Genomic DNA, 8463 nt, shown 5'->3' with positions numbered 1-8463 from the left:
TGAATCGTGTGTGGTTCGGCTAGTTTCACTCTGTAATTTAACATGGAAAATGATATACTACACTATAGTTAAAAGCACACACGATTCAATTTCCCACTGTGTACTGGATTGTTCGCTGAATTGAAATTGTTTGCTGATTGGTTATAATAATGCAAATATCCAATCAGCATTCATCATTCTAAATTCAGCAAGCAATCCAGCACGAGAAAAAGCATCGTCTGATTTCGGCTTAATATAAAATGTAAACAGCCAAATGGTCCAAATTGTGACCTGTGCCGACCTGTGGGCTGTGTGTGAGTGCTGTGGCTAACCTTTACGTCTAATTGTTCCAACGCCAGAAGATGGCGTTTTAGTTTGGTTGTATGTACATACTCCATGGAGGTACGGTTGGTGTCGGTATACATAGGCTGCGTTTCAAAACTTTAGCGCTACGGTAGCGCTAGGTAAAATACGTGTCATGATTGGTCAAATTGATTCAACTGACTAATCATGATATAGCGCTACCTTAGCGCTTAAAATTTGAAACGCAACCATACTATCTCCAAGTCTCTTAGGGTGAGATTCACCAAGTCCGGCTTGAAGGCTAGCCGGGCTAATATGGTATACTTTCGGACTAAAGTAATATAGTTACCGTTACATGAGCTGTATGAGTTTAGCCCGGGCCCCGGCTAGCCCCAAGCCGGACTTGGTGAATCTCACCCTTTTAGGGCCGTATTCATAGGGTGCGTTCCGAGTCACGCATATGCGCGCAGTAAGCACTTAAATTCTATAATAAATGTGACATAAACTGTACATTCTATGCGCTTCATGCGTAATTTGGAATGCACCCATAGACGTCACTCGAACTCAACTCAAGTTTTAATGCTACAGTTTACGTTACATATGTACATACTGTAGTATTTTAGCCTGTTTCGAGTTCGAGTGGAGTTCGACTGACGTCTATGAATACGGGCCTGGCCCGGTGTCACAAGTCTTGTTTAAGCTGGATTAAGTTAATTACGTTATATTTTATATCACGTAGAATATAGCATAATTAACTTAATCCAGCTTAAACAAAACTTGTGACACCGGACCTTATACACATAATATACATAAAGTATACGGAAAGTATACTAAATTAAAACGCCATATCTCTAGTTTCCTTCTTCCCCCTCCTCTCTCGGCGTGATAACGGCGTCATCTGTCATCATTCGACAATCATACCTCGCATCACAAGTGTGCACTGAAATAAAGTATATTAAATATTAATCAAGTCACATTTCCAGTTTAGTACCCAATTACAATAAATGGAAATCCAAAAAAAAACAGTTAATGGTAATACGCCATTCAGAAAATTAAATCCAGCAACGTTATATAAACTTACTCGAATTCTAAGTATTTCTGATTGTTGGAAAAAATTAATGATTATTATTCCTAAAGAAGATAATCCTGGAATTCCCAAATTCAAGAGTGAAGATTTTGGGTAAGCATATATATATTAACTGAAAATAGACCTGCAATATAGTATTTTTCATTAAAGTATAAAAAAGAATTTAAAATTTTTTAGATTGATTGAACAAGCTGCTAAGAAGCAAAATAGGAATGCAGCTGCAATTCTCTTAGATGAATGGTTGGCTGTGTCGACTATGGGGAAGAAAAGATCGCCAACAATAAATATGTTATTGGAATTATTAATAAAAGCAGAATTATTAAGGGCTGCAGATTTTATTGCTAGAGATGTTCTACAGAGTATGCATGATTAATTTAATTTTGCTTTATAAATTAATATATTTATGTTAATGTTTAGTAAAAAATTCTTCCATTATAGGTAGGCTGCCCAGTCGACCACAATTTGGTCCAGTTGCTTCTGTAGACACTTCTGATGAGGTTATTAATAAAATATTGGAAGAAAGAGTAGAGCTACCAAATCCTTGTATAGATGTAAATTTTATTTGTGGTGCAATGTTGAAGCAAGAAATAAACAAATCAATGTGTTTTCCTAATGTTGTAAGCACAACAAGGTGTAATACACACACACCCATAGGTAATACAAAAATAACAAAACTAAATTTTGCTGATAAATATCAGGATGAATGTTTAAATGTATTAAAATTTCATGGATGTGTTGATCTTATAGAATTTAGAACTGAGAATGCTGAAAATATTGAAGAAAACCATAGCAATAAAAATGAGTTTACTTCGCAAGAATTGTCAGAAACTTTTGAAGAAATACCTGAAGCCATAATTACAATGAATAAGAATGACAAGCCATCCATCGATCTTCCAACAGGTTTCAATAATTGTTTTCCGAGAACTGTTAATGCTGGTTCTACATTTATCAATAATAAAAATCTTTTTGAAAGTAAAAGTGACTCTCCTGAGCAAATAAACAAATGTGCAATTCCAATTAGTGGTAGTGAAATATATAATGCAAAGAATATTGAATTGAATAGTGAGCCATGTGTTTTAGAGTCAGCTGAACTACCAGTTTTCCTGGTAAACTTTGAAAATCCTGCAATGAATAATGAAAGCCCATGTACTGTGCAAAAAAAATCTAACAATGCACTAGCTACTCTTAAGTCTGAAGAACTACCTGTTGTATTAGTAGAAATTAATAATGCTGGAATGTATCAACCAAATAAAGTTTAAATTTCAACTTAGCAATTACTTAAGACAAAGACTGAGCTTATCACTGTATTCCCCAATAGCACAGAGTCGACTTATATTTTACTTTATGTCGACTACTGTTGCCTAAAGTCGACTCTATTGTAAACTTTTTCTTGCTAGAAAGTCACCTTCAAGCCGTCTTTAAGATGGCAGATGTCCCAATTTGGTGTCAAAATAAAGTCAACTTAAAGTTGAGTTAAAATAGGCGTTACACAGTATTGGCTCTGTGCATTTAACACTAATATAATAAAGTGAGAATGTATAAATGTATACGTATATGAAAAATTTCCAACAAAAATGACCAAATTTACTGATAGGTAGCGCTGGTAATATTCACAGGCACTATTATACACTCTCACCTTATAATATTAGTGTTTGAATGCACGGAGCGAATTAATGGTATCGTAAAGCCGACTGTCAGCTTGTATGAAGTCAACTATTAGCCAGTTTATACGCGCATACATATATATATATATATATATATGCATGTGGAACGACAGTTTTCGGGATATTTTTTAACCCCATATTTTTACGATATACATAAATAGGCATTTAAAAACTAATGAAAACCCATGTAATAAAATTAATTTAATTTTATTATTGGTTTAACTAATATTTTAAATTAAGTATTACATGGCAGACTTCAGGACCTTATCAATTTCTATTGAAAATGAATTGCGAAGACGTTAAAGTGAAATAATTGATCTTAGTTAAGGCCTGGCTAAGCTTAAGTTTCATTTATAAGTTCGGAACCAAGACATAATGTAAAGTATTTTTATATTATTGTTAATAGTTTAAATTTCAAGTCAAATAAATGTGAAAACTGCAAAATTTATAATGGAATAGACTGAGATTTTATCTCTTAATTTATAATTCATGTTTCACACATATATACTATATATACTTAGTATTGTTACGTTTTTTAAACAAAATAACTTAATATAAATCTTAGCGCGCGCATAATACATATAAAATTATTAAGAGCAAGATGGATACTGATATTATAAAACGTTATCACCTATTTTCTTTGTTTTTAAAAAACAAACCTCATTTGAAGACAAATTTCAATTTTAGTACCTGTTTTAGAATAATTAGAATAGCATTTTCATTTATAAAACTTCAAAATATTCGATCAAAATACAAAAAATATAAAATTGTTCACAAAATAATTGTTATATGTATATACTTTATTAAAATAAAGTTGAAATTGAAAAATCGGGTTGTTTTATCAGAAAGATACTTCCTTTGAAGATTCGAAAGGCTTTGGACGGGATTCATAATCGAAGTTTATTTTTAAAGACTATAGATTTTACCGGTCTTAAACTTGAACGGTATCATCAATAATCTTGAATAAATGAAAGACTGAGTTTTAACTAGTATAAATACTTAAAATGAAAACTGAGTGAAGCATTGTATTAAAAGTTAAAGTGGACAATTGATCTTAGCTGATTTCATCTAGACGCTTAACGGGATCCCTTACGCGTGCTTTACCGACAGTACAAGCCAATAAACAATTCGTTTAATAAAAGTAAAATGCGAAGCAAACTGCAAAAACGGGCTTCTTTATGACAAGGTGCCAATTCTAACGAGTCAATCGAGCTTAAAAAAACTCAAATCGGATGAAGAATAACGCTGTACCAGTACCACTGTCCCGCGTTCTTGAAGTGGAAATAACCAAAAGTAATCTCTCTTCAAGAACGCGGCACAATGGTACAGCGTTATTTTTCAACTAATTTGAGTGTTTATAAGTTCGTTTGACTCGTTAGGACTGGCACATTGTCCAAAAAACGTCCTATTGTTCAATTAGCTTCGCATTTGACTTTTATTAAACGAATTGTTTATTGACTTGAACTGTCGGTAAAGCACGCGTGAGGGATCCCGTTAAGACCATACAATTAGAGCCTCAAGCTTCACAAGGCCCTCAAGTTTCAAGTCAATTGTTTAGTATCATCTGGATGTTCTGAATGCACCCATATTGTTTTCAAAATTTTTGTAGGAAAAAATATCCTGTGAACAAGTGCAACCGTCTCGTATTTCTATGACTGATGACAGTTGTATCTCTATTCTCTAGAACGGGATTAATAAACGAAAGTGTAGCTTAAATTCAAGCTTAACAAGTTGTTCTTAAGTTTAATAAGTTTCTTTTATGAATACCGGTCCTAAAGCCGAGACTGTATGCGCATGCGTGCTATATACTAAATCAGTATACGGCACGCATGCGCATATAGTAACCTATTCAAGCTTGTCTAGAAGTACATACAACAATTTGGAAAAGTATAAAAAGTTATATTTCTTAAGTGGCATTTTCTTTCAATAATATTTTGCAAAAATGATGCTATACCTCGTAGGTGCTACAAGTATTGACATATGACAAGAGGAATGATTCTATTTTACACAGGTTTCGGTGGCAATGCGCTTGCGCAGATATATAAAAGCCGCGAACTTTGAGTTCTTTTGAATCTTAAAAATGAGCTAAATTGAAAAAAAAACAGTTTGTTGGTCAGTAAAAAAATATCGATTGATCTTTTAATTTATTATTATTCACAAAATATTCTCAAATTCAATGTAATGTTCTTTTTTATAAAGTTTATGAAAACGTTACTTTAAAAACAAATACTACACACATACATAAAGCATTAGTCTTTATTCCTCATGCTTTTAAGTATGAAATTGAGCAAGCTCGGTTAAGAATCGTTTATCTGTTCTTGCTATTTTGATAATTTGATTAAAATAAATGAAATTTTCAGTCAACACGCATTGCTGTTTAATAATTGATAAAACACTGATAGACAATTTAGAAACAAGCTATTCAAAGAAGCTTGTTTTATTGCTTATACTTGACAAAAAAGGGTGTTAATTTAATTTAATCTGTGAAAGGACAAAATGAACGCCCATTCACGCAACTGTCTAACAAGAACATAGACGCTTACATAAATAACCAATATTATCACACAAATATGCATAAAGTGCTATTTGTCTTAATCTTTGAAACTTTAAAATAATTGATAATTATAATTAAATATTACAATCAACTTATTAGAAAATAAACGTAAAATGTTGCTGTATTACAATTAATTTGTTCTGCAAGCTTGTTGTTTCAACTGATTAATATGATTATTTAAATAATTATGTTCTCTAATTCCACATCAATTAGTATTATATAAAATATAACTTCAAAAACTTTTCTGATCCCTGTTGAAACTCTGCAATGAAATTTGAAACTGTAGAAATAAAAAGTATGGACTAGAAATCATGAAATTGGTAAAATACAACAGAATATTCAGCAATCATCTTTCCGATACACTTAGAAAAAACAAAAATTTCTTAATAGCTTAAAATCACTCCTTCTCAGATAAGTTGTATACTGTGCACAAAAAATGAAAACAGTATAAAACTGAAAATAAACAAAATTTGATTAGTAGTATTTATAAGAATAGAGAAGAAATAAAAAAAATGTACCGTTAGTAAATTATCGATTCCGGCGTAGTATTATTCAGATTCGTTGGGGAGCCGTCTTCAGAGACATGACCATTTACATCTTCTTCAATATCTATAGATGGATTGATACTATTGTTACTATGCCGTCTGTCATTAATCCTTTCAATTAATGGAATCTCCGATTCATCAGCAGCAGAATCATTTTGTGACGAATTTTCATCAGAAACTTTGCCATTTCCAGAAGAGGCATTTGGCTTTTTACCACGAGCTTTCTTACCTGATAATTTCGTCTCTGGAATTTCCTTTTTTCCTTTGCCTTTTGAAGGTTTACTGATTACATCAGTGGGTTCTGCTTCGCTTGTTTCAAAAGTATTGCCTTTGGTTTGGGTTACTTTTTTCTTTGTAGTTTTACTGACTTTGGCTTGTTTAGGTTGAGGAACACTACTTTCAGCATCTACCATATTCTCATTACTATCAGAATCCTTATTACCGTTTAGCACTACTTCATTTACTTCTGCCAAAGCTTGATTCTTTTTACCACGTGGCTTAGCAGGTGCTTTAGCAGGTTTTTCTAATTTAGGTCCAAGCTTTCTCTTTCCTTTAACAACTACAGGAACTTCTTCAGTCTCCTCATGCTCTACCAATTTTACTTTCCGTCCCTTAGATGCTGCTGAAACTGGTTCAATCTCATCAGTATCCTCCTGTACTGCTGCTTTAGCTTTTTTTCCCTTAATCACTGCTGGTGTTTCATCCATTTCCTCCCCTTCCTCTTGCGGTACAGCTTTAACCCTTTTCCTTGTACTTTCCTTTGGAACTGCTTTTTTTGCCACAGGTTTCTTTGGCTCCTTTTTTTCTGGAACAGTCTCATTTTCAACATGGTTTTCTGTGTTTTTTACAGCCCTTTTCCTTTTAGGAGCTGACGGCTGCTCATTTTCAGCCACATCGTTCACCACAGCTTTCTTCGCCCTGCTTTTTGGCTTTGCCTCAACTAAAATACAAGAAATAAATGTCAGTACTTATATATTATGCTTCATTACATAGTAAAATGATAAATAACCAAAAGAAATTTGACTTTAATTATATGATTGATTTGAAAAAAAATAATTACGTGTTTCCGTGGTACTATCACCTTCCGCCTTTGTAACAGTTTCTTTAACATTTTTTGGAGGCGCTTTGCTTTTCGTTTTGGTCTGCTTCATTGGTTCTGGTTCCACATTGTTCTGAGGCTGTTTATTAATTTTTCCCGCTCTGGTTACTCTAGGAGCTTCCGGATTTTCCATTTTCTTAGATACGGCAGCGGTACGTTGGGACTTTAGCTTCTTAATCGGAGACACTACATCATTAGCGGAAGCCTCTATCGGCTCCGAATTTGCTTGCTTGGCATTTCTTCTTCGTGCCATAATATCACAATTTATTATTTTCGTCCAGAAAAAATTTATCTAGGACTATCAAACTATCAACGGTTTTTGACGGCCCTACTCTAGTAGTATCCAGAAATTTATCGAGATTATCGTGAGGTTGAGCTGGATGGACACACGTAGCTCTATCTCAATTATATATCACTCAGAGTTCCGAATTCTCAACTTCCAGTAGGTCTGAGTATCGTCTAAGTCCCAGTAGCCGCCTCGTGCCTCGTGCTTGGTCTCGAATGGCGCGTTATTCGTTTAAGCCCCAAATCTCCGCGATTTGTCACACAATTCGACTCCCCGCTTTACCATCAACCCTACCGATTCCTCTTTCCCGAGAGTACTCTTATAGGTTTTCGATTATTTTATTTACTTTCTTAGGTACAATTGATTTCCGCAATTATATTAAGATATCATTACACCGAATTTCTACGATGAAAAGAAAGTCATAAACACAATTTTTATCGCAACATTCGCAACTGCTTACTTCTCCTTCGCGGTTTGAAATCGTCACGTTCCACCAATCCACATCGACTTCTCAGACTGGCCCACCAATCACCAGTTGAATCACTTGATTCCACTAAAGCTTTTTTCGAAAGCTTTTTTTTCCTTCCGTGATAAAACAACAGTCTCGTCATTTTTTTTACCTTAGTTTCTTCTTTGAAACTGTATTTTTCTGAATAAAACCCTCAATAATTTCACCGCTTTTAATTTTATTTCCTTAAAATACCCAAAAGTCAACAAAGGTAGTGCTTTTTCTAAAGAGGTAAATATCACTATTGCCTTTTTCATTTTTTAATTTGCTTTTAAAAAAGGAAACAGAACAATGGCTATTTCTCATTTTTAAGTTTCTTTTCAAAGACCTTTTTTCTTTCGATAGAAGAAGATTTTTTATTTTTCTTTTTGAATAGTTCCAAAAAGAGCACTCTCCTATCAATCTTATTATCAGATCTCTCAAGTCTTTTGTTACCAA

At 33.5% G+C, this 8463-nt stretch overlaps 2 protein-coding genes across 4 annotated transcripts; one reads left to right on the top strand and one right to left on the bottom strand.

Annotated features, from left to right (window-relative positions):
- The first annotated feature begins 270 nt into the window (after positions 1-270).
- On the top strand, positions 271-3775 carry LOC136782440 (uncharacterized). 2 transcript variants are annotated; one of them, XM_066741872.1, is made up of 5 exons: positions 271-381; positions 1266-1462; positions 1547-1728; positions 1808-2023; positions 2117-3775. In XM_066741872.1, exons 2-5 carry the CDS (start codon positions 1287-1289, stop codon positions 2626-2628), a joined length of 1086 nt encoding a protein of 361 aa, XP_066597969.1. In that variant the 5' UTR covers positions 271-381; positions 1266-1286; the 3' UTR covers positions 2629-3775. The 2 variants fall into 2 exon arrangements, with proteins under 2 accessions (XP_066597969.1, XP_066597968.1); XM_066741871.1 differs by lacking the exon at positions 271-381 and having other exon boundaries at positions 941-1462; positions 2117-3774.
- A 1387-nt stretch (positions 3776-5162) lies between these two features.
- On the bottom strand, positions 5163-7961 carry LOC136782469 (transcriptional regulator ATRX homolog). 2 transcript variants are annotated; one of them, XM_066741913.1, is made up of 4 exons: positions 7193-7961; positions 6362-7072; positions 6106-6196; positions 5163-6040 (listed from the first exon to the last, which is right to left on the bottom strand). In XM_066741913.1, exons 1-3 carry the CDS (start codon positions 7482-7484, stop codon positions 6108-6110), a joined length of 1092 nt encoding a protein of 363 aa, XP_066598010.1. In that variant the 5' UTR covers positions 7485-7961; the 3' UTR covers positions 5163-6040; positions 6106-6107. The 2 variants fall into 2 exon arrangements, with proteins under 2 accessions (XP_066598010.1, XP_066598009.1); XM_066741912.1 differs by having other exon boundaries at positions 6106-7072; positions 7193-7960.
- Between the last annotated feature and the right edge of the window lie 502 nt (positions 7962-8463).

This window comes from Prorops nasuta, unplaced genomic scaffold, assembly GCF_024137725.1.
Source record: "Prorops nasuta isolate Cenicafe-Biocafe unplaced genomic scaffold, Cenicafe_Pnas_1.2 PNAS00027, whole genome shotgun sequence".
NCBI lineage: Eukaryota > Metazoa > Arthropoda > Insecta > Hymenoptera > Bethylidae > Prorops > Prorops nasuta.
This window is presented reverse-complemented; position numbering and strand designations above follow the sequence as displayed.

Excerpts from the sequence above, each read along its gene's own strand:
- LOC136782440 (XM_066741872.1), top strand. The coding sequence starts at position 1,287 with ATGGAAATCCAAAAAAAAACAGTTAATGGTAATACGCCATTCAGAAAA. Across the intron at positions 1,729-1,807 it reads TGCTAGAGATGTTCTACAGA|GTAGGCTGCCCAGTCGACCA; the intron begins GTATGCATGATT and ends CTTCCATTATAG. Across the intron at positions 2,024-2,116 it reads TAATACACACACACCCATAG|AATTTAGAACTGAGAATGCT; the intron begins GTAATACAAAAA and ends TTGATCTTATAG.
- LOC136782469 (XM_066741912.1), bottom strand. The coding sequence starts at position 7,484 with ATGGCACGAAGAAGAAATGCCAAGCAAGCAAATTCGGAGCCGATAGAG. Across the intron at positions 7,073-7,192 it reads TGATAGTACCACGGAAACAC|TTGAGGCAAAGCCAAAAAGC; the intron begins GTAATTATTTTT and ends CTTGTATTTTAG.